This window comes from Meleagris gallopavo, chromosome 2, assembly GCF_000146605.3.
Source record: "Meleagris gallopavo isolate NT-WF06-2002-E0010 breed Aviagen turkey brand Nicholas breeding stock chromosome 2, Turkey_5.1, whole genome shotgun sequence".
NCBI classification, from domain to species: domain Eukaryota; kingdom Metazoa; phylum Chordata; class Aves; order Galliformes; family Phasianidae; genus Meleagris; species Meleagris gallopavo.
In genome coordinates this window covers 19433327-19451730 of record NC_015012.2, presented here as the reverse complement: position 1 = coordinate 19451730, position 18404 = coordinate 19433327, and the positions used below count along the sequence as shown (strand labels likewise).

The 18404-nt window shown below is 34.7% G+C and overlaps 1 protein-coding gene across 1 annotated transcript in view; it reads right to left on the bottom strand.

Moving 5' to 3' along the window:
* USH2A (usherin) overlaps positions 1-18404 on the bottom strand; it is a 395196-nt gene that overhangs the window by 302469 nt on the left and 74323 nt on the right. The window contains 4 exon segments of the mRNA XM_019612664.2: positions 373-536; positions 5605-5788; positions 12263-12904; positions 16284-16479. Of these exon segments, the coding sequence (XP_019468209.1) occupies positions 373-536; positions 5605-5788; positions 12263-12904; positions 16284-16479 (1186 nt within the window).

Genomic DNA, 18404 nt, shown 5'->3' with positions numbered 1-18404 from the left:
AAAAAAAAAAAAGGGGGGGGTGCTAAACTGTAAATTGTACAAATATTTTTGCATTCATGAGATTAAAAGGAGAATTCTGCCTTTGTCATTGAAAAGAAAGCAGTAGAAAGTGGAAGGAACCTATGGGTTATCTCTCAAGTGAGTTAGATCAGCAAGTATAAGCTGCATGTGTGACATGGAGCATTCTGTACAGACTGCAACAGAAAATGTTCCTAAGATACTGACAGCAGAAAATACAAACCTATGGGGCAAGAAATACGGAGGAAAAAGAGTCGAACCCCGTTTTAGTACTGATGAACTAATTTTACACTTCTTAATTCAATAAATAAGCATCAACTTGAAAGACGCTTTTAAGGCCTAACATCCACTTACTTTTACTGCAGCCAAATAGGTTGTGGACATCCAAATTACTGGCATCCCGAACACAGTTGTCACATTTCAAGCCAGTTACAAATTGTTTACAAACACATTGTCCAGTAACAAGATGACAAGTACCACTAATGGCTCCTGCAGGATGACAATTACAGTGCTGACATCTGTAAACAAAAGCAAACGAAAGAATTGATCAAAACACATTAACACTTCAGTTAAGCACAGTAGGGTTTTGTTTAAAAGATTCTTGTGTGACATAATGAAAAAAAAGCATAAAAAGTAGCCTGAGACACAGCAGAAAATCCATTAGCCTAAAAGAAATAAAAGTAATTTTTAAAAGTTGCACACATTAAAATCTCAATGCCAGAACAATATTTTGATCTATATGAAATCTGCTCAGAATTAAAGCTCTATCAAATGCATAGCAATATTTGGTAATAATTACATTATGCACTCAGTCCTGCAGTGCTTTCATATATGATCTTCCCAGTACAAACATAAAGTTTAGGGTAACACATGCAGTCGCTTTTACTGGTTTAATGAAAGCCTGGTTTTTACTAAAATGAGAATAATTTCAAGCAGCATGAAGTTGAAAAAAAAAAAAAACAACACGCAAATAACCCCACACAAAAACAGCAAATAAAGGAAAAAGAATGTGAAGACAAATGCTGAGAAAATCTGATTAAAATAGCAAATATAAGCAAAGTAGGAGAAACATGGATATTTTAACAGAAAGCTCATTTTATTTGCTGCTTGAGGGACAAAACTGAAAATAACTGAAGTGAATATTTAACTAGATGGTTAAATTAATCTATATGTGTAATAAAAATAAATAAAAGCATATGTTCATACAGATACCAGATATCAATTCTGTAAATCTTCCTAGTAAAAATAGAGCACTTTCTGGAATAATTTTTGTGTTGGCTTTTGCATGTGGGACCTCTCATGATCAGCTTGATTTTCACTTGGTATACTATTTACTTATTGACATACATTTAAAGCAGAAAAACCAATGTCTGATTTACAAATATTCAAAGACTTGCAAAATCCCAGAAATTAAGCAAAGCATTTATTCCTTACTTGAAATACTATTCTTCTACTCACTAGAGACTGCCATTATTAGTCATAGCAGTAGAAATTAACAGTGGCAAATAAAACACTGCACTTTAAAATATAATTAGATTGAGATTTAAGATAAATAAACTGAAAATATTTTTGAAAAATCGTGAGCTTGGAGAAATTTTGGACTGTGCAGTGCAGCTAAAACATATTGGAAAATCTACACTTCACTCTTGTCCTAAGCTGCAAAAGTTCCATATTCACACACAAGCAGCATTGGTCTTAAGGGAATCTTAAATTATTCCACATGCTCAGGTCCCAAGATGCCTCGGAAGAACCCAAGGGAGAGGCAGTCATGCCACATCCACTCTGTTAAGATTAGACTAGAGTTTATTTTCTAAAGTTTTTCCCTTGGCCAGTTTCACCAGATACAAGGAGATTGGTGGTGATGCCTTTACACAAGTTACTTCACTAGTTTTGCAGTCATCACCATCACCTTGGCCTATCTCCTTCTGTCTGTAAGGAGGCAGAAGGGAAAGTGAGTTCAGTTGTAACTTAGGTGTGGGCTTTATAAGGCAAGGGAAAAAAGAAAGGAGGGTGGAAAGTGTTTTCACATTAGGGCACCAAAATTCAGGTCAATAATCAGTGAAATAGACATTAAATGTGACAGATTTTTAAACAAGTTTAAGAAAACTCTTCACATATATTTCCTACCCATCACAGAGCTCTCTGTATTAGAGTTCCTTTACTCCACAGCAGCTCGTGCTGTGTGATCTCCTGGGTAATCATTCAACACCCTTAAAAAGGCTGATAAAAGCTAAAGCTGCAAAATAAGCTGCAAATTTGTTTTATGGACTAATATCCCTTTGGGAATAAATAAAATACATTCTCTCTTGGAAACCACTATTCTGTAGTTTGCTCTCTTTTATAGTCAAGAGAAAAGGGCAATTTTTTTCATACTGTATTAAGTCCTTTCATCTGTAGACAGCATTTCCAAATCCCCCTTCAAATAGAGGTTTTGTTTAGACTATTTAAACGCCATGACTAAAAAAAAAAATAAAAAATGGTTTAGTTAGAGGGAAAAAAAGACGACAATTGTTTGCTCAGCAAGACAGCATTTTATAATTTCTTTATTTCATTATGTGATGACATTTAGTATGTATAGTTTGGGGGCGAGAGGTGATTAACAAAATTGTCTCGATCTCTAAACACTAAGAGACAAGCTTCCCTTCCCACACGCCTGTGTATTACGGCACCTCTTATGATTAAGGGCCTCCTGAGTATTCCAATTTTCATTATCATACACAGAAGACAATCAAATTCACATACACATACATTCACAGAGCTCAGTAATACTTTTCACTGCCTGACAGGGTGGGGCTGCTGCTTTTCACTTGAAATAGTCACGCTCTCCGTCTCCCTCTATATTGAATTAAGGTCCTGATTTTGCTGACACGAAGCATGTATGGAACTGGATATGATGACAATTAACTACATGCATTTTCAGGATCAAGACAACACATTTTCTTTAACTACGGAACTCTAGCACTGGTTTTGTTTTTATGCACAGTTCATGCTTCTGAGTAAGGATTAAGGATTCAGTCAATTAAGGACTGAAAAAATAATGTTATTTGAAACTTTCAAATGTGTAAGAAATCTTTCTGCCCTTGTTAAATCCCCCTGTTAAATCAGGATACTCTGAGTCAAATATATTTGTGATTTATTAAAATAGAATTATATATAATCAGGGAAAACAGACTTTTAAAACGTGGAAAGAGAAGTGTCAGGCCAAGATGAATTGCAATATTGATTTTGTGAGGATAAATGGCTTTTGTAATATTAATATAGAGAAACCTTTATTACATTGACTCTCTAGGTGCAGTTAGAGCGTCTCCAGCAATCTGTTTAAAATCTTCATTTTTCATCCTTATGGGAAAACCTCACTTGCTAAATGGATTTCATAAACAGTAATCTGTCAAGATATATATATATAGAGATAAACAATTTGTGATGCTCATTGACCAGTTCATTATAGTAAACAATACTAAGGTAAGGCTTTTCACAAGTGTACCAATACCCACAATTGTGACCTGTTCAGGCCACTGCAAACAACCAGAATCTCTAACTCACTGATTGTAGAGGAAATTTTCCTTCATAAGCTGAAATGCATTAAAAAAAATATAGAATTTATTTTATCTTAAAAACACCACAGAAGCAATCAGCACACACATACATTCCTCTAAGACTCAGAGTTTTAAAGGCTCACAGTTCCCATGTGTCACACAACTTCTGCTTCTTTTCTTCTACTGTGCTAAGGCAGATATGTCTTTGCCACTACTGATAGCTCATATCCTTTTTATTCTATTACTGAAGAATCCTTAAAAGACACTTGGAGCAAGAATGGTGTCAATAGCTTTGCAGTATTACAAAGAAAAAAAGAGCATACTGCTCTTTTTAAAAATATATTAACAGTTAAAGAAATGGATTAAAATAGATTAACAAACGAAGACTTAATTTAAGATTTTCAGTGGATAAATGGTTGTGCCTGAGGAATAGAGGTACACTGCCCAAGTAGATGCTAACCAAAAGGCAAGTGTATGCAACACAAGTTAATCATGTTAATATACTACCAGAGCAGTCTTCAATACTGTCATGAGGATTAAGTAGTATTAAGGCATTAAAACCAACTCCAATTCATGATCCAGAACTATAAGAACTTCTCTCTTTACAAGATGAGACTTATTTCCAATCTAGATATTTCTGTATTTTGAATTTCATAAGACAACTCAAAAGGCAAGTAATGGGAGACAAACATCTAGTTCAAGATCTAAACCCTTAACTCATATGCTAAAACTGAGGAAAAAAATGTCTATTTCTAGTAACCGGAAAAAAAAAGAATTAGTAATAATAATAAAAAAAAGTATTTAAAAGAGAATGTGAATATTGCACTGATTTTATTTCTTAACATTAGAAATGACAGGAAGTGAAAATAGGAAGTCCTTATTCCTACAAATTACTTTATGACCATTAGCAGAAGCCTCTGTGACCCACCACAGTAAAAAAAAGTAAATTTAAAAATTCTCCTAATGAGTGACAGTAACATAAAAGTTAAAGTGAAAAATCTGCAGAATAATGTCAAGTATATGCCAGACAAGACTGATAATCACTGCCTAAAAGCATGTCTACCCCACACTAGCTGAGGGGGAAAGGAGGACGGGGATGAATATTTTACATGTTTTGCTTAAGCTTGTGGGGTTTGTTTTTTTATGTTTTTGTTTGTTTGTTTTTTGTCGTTTTTTTTTTTCCTTTCTAGTTTTGTTTGTTTCTTAAAGGGAAAAATACTAAGCATAAAAAAAGCTAACGCCATCAGTCTGCATGAAAATATGATAGCATTAGAGCTGTGCAATCTTTCTGGACGATATTTAAAAGGAAATTGAGATGGCGAGGATTAAGCAAAAAAAAGACAACCCTGGAAGAGAAAGATAGAGCAATAGTTGGAATAACAATGCTTTACCTATAGATACATTTTAGCCCTTACATTCCAGGGAATATATCCATATAATTTCAGTGTACATAAAAGCCCCTGGGTACATTAGATAAACAATTCACTCTGTGGCACATAAGTGCAGGAAAAGAATACGCATATTCAGAACAACAGATATTTAAGAGGAAAGGTGCTGTATTTCTACTGCTGCTGCCAAAAAATAAACTTGAAATTAAGGAATACCTGTAAAATTTTTAATTTTCCATTAAATCATCTTCCTGGAATTTTTCAAAAACATTCTGCATGTATGAATGTAGATTTACATTTCTTATATATAACTGAAAATAAGTAATTTATTAGCCACTGATTAACACCTCACAAAACAATGTGTCTTACAGAAGACGCCACTTAACTGAAGTGAAACAATTACCAATAGCTATAACATTAGACAATATTGGCTTTACATAGCTATCATATTTGCTCTGCTCTAATCTGTATTGTAACTTATTTTTTTATTTCAGCACACGTGAGCACAGAGAATTGCATAACTTACCCAAAGCGCATGCTAGATTCCAAAAAGATTAATGTTATGTTGAGCAAGTGTGTTTTGTCACTGAAACTGCAGAATGAACTACTGTGAGAAAAACATAGAGGATGTTTTAATTGAACCACAAAAAACACACACTCACCTCCCTGTGACAGAGTCAAATCCAAAATGATGTTCTTTGCAGCGTTCACATGTCCGTCCTGTTACAGAGACATCTTGGCAAGTACATTGGCCAGTTAGTTTGTCACACACCTGATTCACTGAACCAGCTGTGTGGCACAGGCATGGCAGACAGCCAGTGACACTGGATGGGGAGAAATAAAAACCTAAAAAATAGAAATAGCTTTGAGAATAGGCAGTATAAGAACAAAAGAAAAAATGAGCACTAACTTGTCTATAAATGGGGATGAAATATCAGAACCAAAGGTTAAGTAATAAATACACACACCTCCAACCCAAAGTAACATAGTCTTTTCTGCAGAGCAGAGCTCGTAAACCTCACTGGCACATTCTAAACGTGTTATTCATCCTCTAATTGCTAATTCTGATTTTTTGTTATTTACAGACTTTTTGAGACAGAGCAAACCAAAACAGGGGAGGTCATTAGCATGTCCATGAGGAAAGTAAAGATCCAAGGACATGAGAGGTACTAACAAATACACCACAAGCTGTAGAAACATAAGTAGTAATATGAAAGAAAAGGCATTTGTCTACTCTAGTTTGATGCCATCCCTACAGTAGTCAATATTACAGAGCTGCAAAGTAGGAGAGATGCACGTTTTCTTAAAGTCACTCAATCTTTTTCAGCCAGTGGTTGGCTGAACCCTTGGAATATGCGGATGTTTCTTAAGAAAGCCTATATGTGGTCAGCATTATCAGATCCACATAAATTTTTTTTTTTTACTCCTACTAAAATTCTTGTATTCTACTCGCATTCATACACACACAAAAAAATAGAAATAGTAAACGGTTGAAAAAATGTTACTTATCCGCTATTAAAAAGTTTTCATTCCGAACCCTATCTTTCTTTTCCTACATTATTTCAAATTATGAACTGGAACATTCAACTTTACCTTCCACACAGTATGCTTCTGCCATTATACTTATCACCCTGTTCCCCCTACAAGCAATGTTTATCCATGCAGCTTTCTAACCTATTACAAATAAATACATTCATATAGACGATATATAGTTCCAAGATGGACACTGAAGAATTTCCAGCCTCACTTGAAATTACAAGTGATTTTTTTAGCACAATTCATAGTGATGATGTACCATTTGTATAATCTATTTTTCTATGAACTCATTCCGTTCTTACTAAATTCTTTTCTATATGCCACATCAGAGGACAATTCAAATAACTGAATACTAGTAAGAAATAAAATTATATATTTCTCCAAAATTATTTTCTTTTCTCACATGATTATTAATGTTTCAAACTGCTTTGAAGTTTCTTCTATGGTAGTACAGTTGATTAAAAAAATATAGCAATGCATACGAGTTCAGCAAACGATGATGATGCAATCTTAACTATCACTTGTCAGCAGTGAGTACAGACCTTCAAGCACTGGTCCTAAGACAGGGCCACAAGAAATTTCTGGCTCTGTCAGCTTACTATTAGTTATCATTGCACAAATGAAAACTCATCCTTAGTCAAAAAGGTATGCAGCATTTGCAAAGATTTCTCAGACACTTTCCCCATCTACAGATCAAGTTCAATCAGTTTCTCCAGTCATATTCTCAGTTATTGAATCTTTTTCAGTGTCCAATAACTTTCTGATGCCTTGTTTTATAACAAGGGGCCCAAAATTGTATTGTAAAATCTCGTATTGCCTACGGCCTTATTATTTATTTTCCTCTTACACGAGATTGCTTCATATATACACCCCTAGGGTGGTATTCTCTGACTTCACAGTGGTGTTGCACTGTGAGCTCATATCCAAATAGTAGAAGAACTAAACAGATTGAAAACATTAGAATTTTAGTGCTCAAATCTTTGTTCAAGTTTAGCCTCTGATCCTCAGTGAGATAAATCTCAAGTGGACACTGAAGTGATATCAGTCTCCAGTTAACATACATCCACATCATAAAAAAACCATGCTGTTGGCACTTTATTCCAGAGAGGCCCTGAAGTGAGCCACCACAGAGACTGAATAGCTTGAAGTTATTAGTGAGGCAGCATGTATTATCTCATACTGCAGTTGTCTGCACAGTATAGTATTCATCCTGTGCATAAATAAGGAAAGACCATTTCCCAGCAATGTCACTCTTGAGCACAATGAACAACTCCTCTCAGAGAACTTAACAGGAAGATAGGAAACAAGTTAAGCCTGGACTCCAGCAGAAGGTCAAAGTACTTCTTCAGAACCCAGTTTACAGCTGTAGTAAATGATAAGCACACAAGCTGAAACAGATTCTTATCTATGAGAAATTTTGCATAAAATTAATGCCTAGGAAAAGATCATATTAAATAAGTAAGCCACATTTACTATGGAAATTAATTTCATCTGAGCAGGACCGATCAGTATAATGTATGTTGCTTTTGTCACAGCAGAAAAAAAATTGCAAAGAATCTATATTCTAACATTAAACAGCCTGGCTCTAATTTCTACCCTAATGTCATAATAGCCATACCACTGTACAGGCATAAAGGATTTGGTATGATATTTTCATTATGATAATCTTCTACAGATGCTCTGAAAGTTTAACCATGTATCCTGATAGATTAAAAATTTGAAAGTAGCAATTAGTAATCGATTTTTTTTTAAAGTAAAAGTGAGGGATGGGAAAATATGAGTTAGTCTACCTCTCAAAATATTTATAGGTAAATTAATTACCACAATTAACGTATAGGAAAAGATAAGAGAGGATAACAAATTAATACCGGTTGTCATAATAATAATTATTATTATTTACTTCCACCTCCTATAATTTGACAGGAAGGAGTAAGAAACAACTTAATGCAATCTTAATTTACAGCAAGGTTAGAAGGGCTCATAAAAGTTGCTTTATGAAGGATCCACTGCTGTATAAAAGAGCCAATTTCCAATTTTAAGACAGCCACTGCAAATCTCTACAAGATCTAAGTATATAGCTAGTATTATGCTTATTCTTTGTCAGATTTTTTTCCAATTCAACCATAACTGATCACATTTGTCAATCAAACACTCTTCAAAAGGAAGAATGAAAGTCATAGCAAAGTATTTGTCTTCCTTTTTTAATCATAGTCATATTACTTCTCCCACTGAAAAAGAAACACCTGAAAAATGATTTAGCACATTTACATGCTTATCAACTACAGCAGTAGCACTCATTTCTTAACCACAGTCTGTGCTTCAAAATGTAATTAGCAACACTGACAATTTGGTCACTTCATGTTCAGTGGCCAAGAGAGGCAGTTTGTACAGAAAGTTTCATTGTTTTATACAACATAGATTCAAGATCTGTGATCTGTGTTAGATTGTACGGAACAAATCCCAGTTAGCATGGAGCCACAGCTATGGAATAAGGCAGGGACAAACCATTCACTTGGGATTAGAAAGATCAAGTTTCTACTACCGCAACCTTGGACATCTCAAAAGCAAGTTTGTAGATAAGTTAAAACTGCTTTTTTGTTGTTCAATTCTCTGTTAGAATCAATTTTTGCTCTCTTTTTAACTACTAGTTGAAACATATATGGAAGTGCACAGAAATCTGCCAAGAATATTACTTCTGTCAGAATACAGTGCAAGACAGCAGGTCATGGATACAACAAAACAGATGCTGTACCTCTCTGAATACTTTGGAAACAGTTTTGCAAAAGTGGAAATTCTCATAGAAAATAATTTCGTGAAGTTATATATGCTTTCAATTTGTCTCTGATGGCAACATTTCTTGCATTAAGATTTTATTAACTTCTGGAAACTTCTCAAATTTTCTTGAGGTATACAGAAGATGTGATACAATCAGGAAGTTACTTTAAATAAGATTAACTGTGCAAGAGATATAAATACACATGAGCAGTTAAAAAAAGACAAACTATATTCTACTAGAAAACTCAACGTTGAAATGTTCCACAACAGCCTGAGAAATACTCAGCATGCTTTAGGGATGCAAGTTTTCACTAATTACTGGTGTGCTTTTAACTATACGGAGACTCTCTATATATTCAGAGTGCATTTTCTTATCTTTGCCCTAAGGCAAATCCAAGGAAGTTTTCAGTGTACAAGAAGCCAATTACATTCTTCCATACTTCAACAGCTGAATACTAGGACTATAAACAGAAGAATTTGCCATACCTAATTAAATAAATAATTTTCTCCAAGTAGATACATATACACAATTTACATAATAGAAGGCTACTGCAAGTTCTTTATAAAAGAAGTTTTGAGTTTTACTCAAACTGGGAGTTTACAGTAATCTTTTCAAGTCTGAGTCTTAGTAAATCTCTAAAATCAGCTCAGACTAAGATCAACATTTAAATGCTAGTGAAAATATCACAGTCACTGTGCTACAGTAAAAGTAGCAGCGTTAAGGACTTAAACTTCCATCTAAATAAGAAAGCTCAATGTTCAGCACATATACACTTACACTTGTTTCCTAACTACTTTAAATACGGTTCTTGCAGCAAGTTTTTTCTTCTCTTTTTTTCTTTTCTTTTCTTTTTTTTTCTTTTCTTTTTTTTTTTTAAAGGAACAAGAGCTGTTGTGGAAGTATTCCTTTGAATGCCATGCAGGATTTTCCACAAACCAGTCTGTTCATACTATCAATTAAACCTCTTTAAACCATTTAGCTCTGCATAAACCCTGGCCTTTCTTTTTCAAGGACGAGGGCGGTCACTGACTCAGGAAGCCTTGACATCACTCCTCTGCTGATCTCTGATTAAGTGGCTGCTGTAGAGGGTTAGTAGGTCAAATAGCTCTGGAGGAGGAACTAAGAAAAACAGAACAGTGCCTTATTTATTAGTATATGTACCTAAAATAGTTTAAATTAAAATATTTCCAAAAATACTTAATGGAGGTTAAGCAGCTTTTTTAACCTCTGTTCAAATTATTGAATGGCATATTAAAACCAATGGAGCTATAACGTACCTTTTAATGTGACCTGCTGTCTTAATAAATTGCATATGTATTTAACATGAACTAAATCTGTTTAATATTATTACATGTAGTTAATATTACCCATAGTTTTACCTTACCCAGCTAGTATTTAAAACAAAAACATTAAGCTGTAACTGCAGAGCTACCCACATATAATAAACATTTGGACTCCGTTTACAGTAATACAGTATGAAACCTTGAACTGATACTGCAGCATCAGCTATTCACAGGGAGAAATTGCAAGCATTCCTTGCAGAACTAGCACATCCTCAACAGAGCAAGGCAAGGAAGCATATTTACTTCAGGTATGCATTTCTGGTGGATGAAAAGCTTAACAGAGCTAACAATATACAATTGTAGTCCAGAAGGCCAATGGTATCCTGGTTTGCATCAGAAGAGGGATGGTCAGACAGGGAGAGGAAGATGATTTTCCTCCTCTGCCTAACTCTGCCCTCTTGAGACCTCATCTGCAGTACTGTATCCAAGTCTGAGTTGCCAGCACAACAAAGATGCGGAGCTGTTGGAGCAGGTCAAGAGAAGGCAATGAAGATTGCTAGAGGGCTGGAGCACCTCTCCTACAAAGAAAGGTTGAGGGGACTGGGCTGTATAAGAGAAGGCTTTGGGGAGACGTAATTACATCCTTCCAGTACTTAAAGTGATCTTACAAGCGGTGGCAGATTTTTATGTGGTTTGATAGTGATAGGACAAGGAGGAATGATTTCAAACTAAAAGAGAAGAGATTTAAATTAGATTTCAGAAGGAAATTTACTTAGAGTGTGGTGGGGCCCTGGCATAGCTGTCCAGAGAGGTTGTAGATGCCCCATTCCTGAAGGCATTCAACACCAGGTTGGACGAGGCCCTGGGCAGACTGCTCTGGTGAGTGGCAGCTCTGCCCATAGCAGGGGGTTGGAACTAGGTGGTCATCAAGGTCCCTTCCAACCCAAGCCATTCTGTGATTCTACCGTGTTCAATTATTAACAAATGCACAGTTAGAAGAGTAGCATAGTTAGGACAGGTTTATAGTTAGAAAGATTATCATGGTGGAAAGAGACAATCGAAAATGAAATGCTCACCCGTGTCCTAGGCTCACAGTAGAAAACTCCAAAAGGAGGAATCTCCAGAACAAAAATCTTCCCCAGTAGCAGTCAGCCCTTAAATGGGGTCTAGGAGCAGTGCAGCAAGGCTCCACCCCTTCCAGTTGCCCAGCTGAATTGCTTTCACCTGTGCTCCCAGGGCTGACTCACTGCTTGCCTCAGGTGATCAATCAGTGCTTCAGGCCATGACTCAACTTTTCCCATACATATGGTTTGCCAGCATCATCCGAGTTCAACCAAACATCTCCATACCTATATCCTGAAGGTCCACTCTACCACGCTCAGCTTTATGCACAAAGTACCTTTTGCGAAGAGCTTGCACTCTGCCTTTCCCTTTCTTTTTTTTTTTATTTTAAATGAAGATAGTTGATGGTCATTAAACTATGCAAATTTACCTCTTACACTGACTTTTTTAGTGAATAGATCATAAAGAATTGGATAGATTTTGAATATCTGTAAGAAAAATCTATTTTGGACATATTTAAACTACAGTAATAACAAATTATACAATCTCTAGCAACAAAGTATTTAATACCAATCAGGACACTAATGCTTTGCCGGAACTATGACAGTGTGTGACAAATAAAAAACTGCCTACATCAGATAGATTTTCTTCCAATTTCCTTACCTGGTTTACACTCATTGCACCTTCTCCCCTGACGATGAGGCAGGCAAACACACTGTCCAGAAACATGGTCACAAACTGTTCCTGCTAATGTACCCTTAGCGTCACAGTCACAGCGCTGGCAACCAAGGAGGTTTCTCATGCTGAGGTTGTATGTGTGAAGCATGCACTGATTGCACTGAAGGCCAATTACACCAGCTTTGCAAGGACACTGTCCTGTTGATTTGTCACAAAGCAGAGAGCCATTTACTGTACCTGCCTTATCACAATCACATGGCAGACAAACAAAGGAATGATTTACTTGTATTCTGTGGTAGCCATCTAGGCATTCATTGCATTGTCTTCCTCCAATATTTGGTTTGCATGCACATTGCCCTGTCCTTGCATCACACACAGTTCCAGAAAAAGACCCTGCAATGTTACATTCACAAGCCTTACAGCCAGTTACATCCAGCCCATAAAAGTTGTCCATGCAGGTGTCACAGAGAAGTCCTTTTACTTGTTCTTTACAATTGCACTGTCCAGTGAGAGGGTTGCAGAATTGGTTCACTGAGCCATGGCTGTTGCACCAGCAAGGCTCACATCCATCTTCATTAGAATATCTGAGAGCTTTAAATCCAAAATTGCAACTATCACACCTAGGACCTGGAAAGAGAAAAAAAAGTGTTAATAATTAAAATATATATACATATATGCTGAAAAGACATAGACTCAAATTCAAAAATCCTACAAGTACTCTACACTTGGAAAAAACAAAGAGGACTAATATTCTTCACTTTACCAGCATAATTAACAAGAACAAAAGGGCTGCACAAATCAATTGAAGTGCAGTGGTATCTCCAAAACCTGTTTATTTTTCCAATTTGTTCCAGAAGTAATGCATTTCTGTTGGCTTCTCAATACAATTTAAGATACTTCTACAAGAGATTCTCTGTAGCATTTAAGACAAAAAAAAAAAAACAAAAAAACAAAAAACAAAAAAACCACACACACAAAAAACAAAAAACAAACAAAAAAAAACCACCACTCTTGTTCCCAGGAAGAACACCTCTTGCATGATACATGCTTATGTGAACCATTCTCCCTATTATGAAGAAATGCAATATCAAGAAATTGCACAGGGTTCTCAATCAGTTCTGATAATAGATTTCTACATTGAAGACATTAAATATACTTAAGGAAAAAACACAGTACTAATTACGATCACTTACTTAACACTGTACTTTGGTTTGAACAATGATTACATTTACGTTGGTTTTTATTGTTAGCTGAATGTTGGCTGAAAAAAAATTTACTGAAAGCAAGAAATGTTTTCCATAATCCAAAATGAAATATTTTTATCCAAACGTATGATTTAGTTAACTCCTACAGTACGTTCAAATCTAAACTGTTTTCTTCACACTTCATCCTGTAGTTTTATTAGCTCTGTTTTCAAAGTCATTGCTTGCTTTATCTCTGCCCCAAGGGATAGCATTTGTATTTTAGTTTATAAAATGTACATTACAAGAAAGCAAACTAGATTATTATATGAAAAATGCTAATTCAGTTATGTATTTTCCCTTGCAGTGGGAAAATCCTTCACTGTGAAGCCATCACTTAATTTTTGCATCAGAAAAAAAAAAAAATACAATCTTCTAGCAAAATATTATTACTTAAAAATAAAAAAAAAATACAAACATGCATTCAGTATATTATACCTGCATAAAAATAAAAATAAGATGTGGTAGGAAATATATTCTACATATGGATAAAAACTCAAAAACTCCAACAGAAGGCAAGTTCCTTTAGCAGTGATGAATGACTCACCTAAGGCATATCATTTAATTTCAATAAGGAAAATAAAAAAGGACCACTATTGCTGCAAATTTTAAAAATAACTGTATTGTTAACAAGAATTATGACTCATTTTGAACTATTAAAATTGGTCTACATGGATTCATATCATATCAGTTTTAAAAATATGTGCAGTGCTTATTTGAATATGCCATACATATTCCTGACAGGTAATCTATTCCTAACGATACTGAGGAAGGCCTACAGGGCATCACATTCAATGTTAACAAGTACAGGGGAGTTAGCACGCTTGGCATTTAATTCACATTCTTCTACCTTTTTATTCTAGATGAATGACCTACTTTAATAAAATTATTGGTGCTAATGTATTTTACTGGTGATAGAATCATTAGTAAGATTTAACATTTGTGTTAACTCTAACAGTTCATGTTTCATAACACCATCATCCATAGTTGCATTTTTCTGTTATCGTGTTTATTTAAATAGATAAAAGGGCAATAGACTGATTGCTCTAAAAAACAATTTACAAACCCAAAGAGGGAAGCTTTCTTTGTTAAAGTTTACTGCACATGCGCCTATACTGCAAGCCTATTTACAATTGATACGGAAAACAAAGAGAGAATCGGTCCAGAAAGATTTAGGTTTTTATCCTGTTAACAGTCAAATATTTGTAACAAAAGCCTCCTATCTTATTAACAGATAAATATGCAGAAAGCAGAGATGTACGCATTTTTTCTGTATTGTATTTTAATGGAAATAGAAGTAAATATTGTTTCCACTAAAGAGAGAAAATATTTTAAGTATGTAGACAATGAAATACGTAAGAATGCATGCACGTCTCATACACTGAACTTCCACTGAGTTAAGAAAAAGAGACACAGAGGAAGACCTATACTAAACATAAAATGTATGCGAAGAAAGTATAATTAAGAACATCCTGAACTACATTTTATTGAATGTACAGAGTGGCTACACAATGCACAGAAGAGGTCACAGAGGTTATTTTTGACTCTTAGCATCCTCTTAATCATATGGAAAGCATAGCTATGATATCCACAGAAAGAGTGGACTTGTTTATTTTCTTTATTTGCTGTTATTTTTTATTTATTTGCTGTTATTTTGTATTTCCTTTTGGAAATTCCAGCCACAATCAGAATAAAGGGAGACAAAGAAATGTTCACAATTTTACAAATAAGTCACTTTTAATAAAGTAGTGAATTGTAAATTGATAGAAACTTGAATGTTTTTAAAACAACCTACAACCATGGTTAATTATTAAAAGAGCACATTACTAATTGCTCTAATAACAAAGAAGGAAAAGAGTTCTTTCTTCTTTTCTTTTTTTTTTTCTTGAGACATGTATAGCCTGAGACATGTACAGTTACCATGCAAGGCTCACTTTATCAGGAAATTCTCCTTGCATAATATTCCCATACATCAACATTTCAAAGTGTATTATATATACTGTGTATTTTGGGCACTTGATAAATTTTGTCCTTATGTGGCTGTGGCTCCCCTCAAATATGCTGGAAGTAATAAATTGCTATAATCAAATCTAATTTCTGAAAAATACCTGTGGGAGTAACAAACAAAAAAGCACGTCTTGTAAAAAAAATGATAAATAACACAGAAGGTAGCAGTTTATTATAATCAGCTTGGCATTGAATTACAAAATTAAAATTATGTGGCCCTTGATAACTAACCCTAGCTATGTACATGATCTGTGGAATTATGTTGACTTATTTTGCATTTCATAGGAACAGTTCAAAGAAATATAATAGAAAAAAATGGATAGATTTATCACAAAGGACCCTGTAGCACAGGATATTTTCAGAAAAAAAATCCATTTATTTTCCTATATTAAGAAAACTAGCATGGAAATGATTTGCTTAGAACTCATTAAGTATAAAACATTTTGAAAAAGTGTTAATTTCCTAAAAGAAACATCTATGCAGTAAGCAAATTACATTATTTCTGTGCCTTATTAGTATGGAGCTATGTAAGGTAATGCAACTACACCATAAAGAAACTTTAAAGGGTTGATTAAACTGAACTTCAAGCTGTAGTTTCATAGAATTATTAAATTAATAATTTTCCAACAGTTAATTTTATTCATTCTTAAAATCTGCCTTCAGCAAAGAAGTTTACTGCACTTTTCATTTAGAAATCAAATGTTTTTACTTCCAGAGATAACAAGAAAAATGGCTCCAAACTCTTGCATTACACATACCAATAACATTTGCTTTGCACTTGCACTGGCCTGAATTTTGGTGACAGGTAATATCTCCATTGACTGTCCCAGAGGTATTACAGTTACAAGGAGTGCAGCCATCAGGGTTTGACTGTTGTAGATTGTAGAATCCTTCCTGGCACTGATTGCATTGTCTGCCAGACACATGTCTCTTACAATTACACTGGCCTCCAATCTAGAAAGATACAAAATATTATAGAATGATGAACATATCTATTTTTAGATGACACACTCATTAGCAACAAGAATGGGAGTATGAGTCGGGGAGGAGAAAACTTTAAATGGAACAGAAAAAAATAAGCCTGTGTAACATACTTTAACTTGTTTTGACAGAAAAAAAGAGAATCAATGTAATCATTCCTTTTTAACTAGAGTTAAACAGAAGGAAAAAAGGAATTGAGTAAACAGTGCAGCACTATTTAACACCTGGACTTGAAAGACTAAATGCAAAGAAGTTTTGTGTAAATGATGACTTCTATTGAAATCAACAGCAGTTTTTTGAATCAGTTGCTACAAAATATTGTATTATGTTAAAAGGTAAAGATATTCATATATCATTATCTTCTTATTTATTTGAAAATGGTAGCTAAATGAGAATAAAGAAAACGGAACGGTTTCTTCTCTAATTATTCATCAATATAAATTCCTCCTTTACAAAAGGATGTGACCTAATGGCTCAGTATTTAAACCCTCTCTCTGTTTTCTGGGTTCATCTGGGATCCTAGTATTCTATTTCAGTGCTGGGATGGTCCTCTCCTGCTTCGTAAATGGACAGATTACTACTTGAAAGGGTCTGAGGCATCCTTTGTTATGCCTGAGCTGTAAACTGGGAAATTTAAGGGAATCTGAAAAGCTAATTTCAAAACTCTGAAAACCTAAAAAAAACAATTGCTACACTCATCACTTTTTGATATGATGGAAAAACTTCCCACAAGGAAAGGGAAATGGCAGAGAAACAGGGAAAAGAAGGCACCAGACAATACACAACACAGATAACAGCAGGGAGTCAAACCAATAGAGAAGTATGAGTTTAGGCAAAATTAAATAGAATCCATATCCAAGAAAATTAAAAATAAAATACAGTGTAAATGAAAAGCCATTAAAAATAAGGAGAGAATTTTCAGATCTCAATGCAAAACTGAAAAGAGAATAGGGCATGAAGATACAGTGTTGAGTGCTTCCTAGGAGAAAGAATGGACTAAAATTGAAAAGGAATACTTTTCTTTCTCCATTTCATTTGTTTTAAATTAATACAAACATGAAGAAATAAAATCAATTTTTTTTCAAAACAGAAAGGAAATCTGCCGTTTTTTGTCACATTGTGACAAATTAAACAGCAGCCATTCACATTTGTAATTCCCGGTACAACACCGCAGTATTTAAGGCTGAGAAATCTTCCACAAGTTAAGACAGAATTCTTGATCAACTAAAGACAAGTACCAGTCCCCCAGATTTCTTCACTGATAGTTTATATGCTATGTATAAATTGTGTACATCATCGCATGCCTAACAATGTCACACTGTTCTCAATAAAACGTAAAATAGAGCCAAAGCTCTTTAGAAAAGGGTTTTTGCTCATGGGTAACTAACTCAATGTGACATGTTCAACTGAATTCAAGCTTTTAAGAATTAAGCACTCTACAAACATCAAGATGCATAAATTACATATTCCACTCTACCTTGCCTGTTTCCAATTCGCAATACCAGTGAGATATATTTGCAGTTTTGCAGCTGCATGCACAATTATATGTAACTACATAGAGTTAGATGCAGCCATCTGCAGGACAGTGACTGGGATATGAGAAAGTCTGGGAAATGCAATTCTGCAGGTGAGCTCCATTTCTTGACCTCTGTTTAAAGAAACCCTTCATTCTAGAAATTCTATAAGCCTCATTTCAGCTTTGTATTCTGTGGGCTGTATCAGAGCTGGAACATAACTCTTCTGCTTCTCTTTTCTGGATTGCTGGAATTTAGCAGTTAGTACAGCATAGTATATCATCATAGTTAAGTATATTGGGATTGTATCTGCATCACACTAGAAAAAAGAGAAGGTACCGTAAATTACTTAGGTGTAAATTTTTTTTTTTTCCTTTTGTGAAG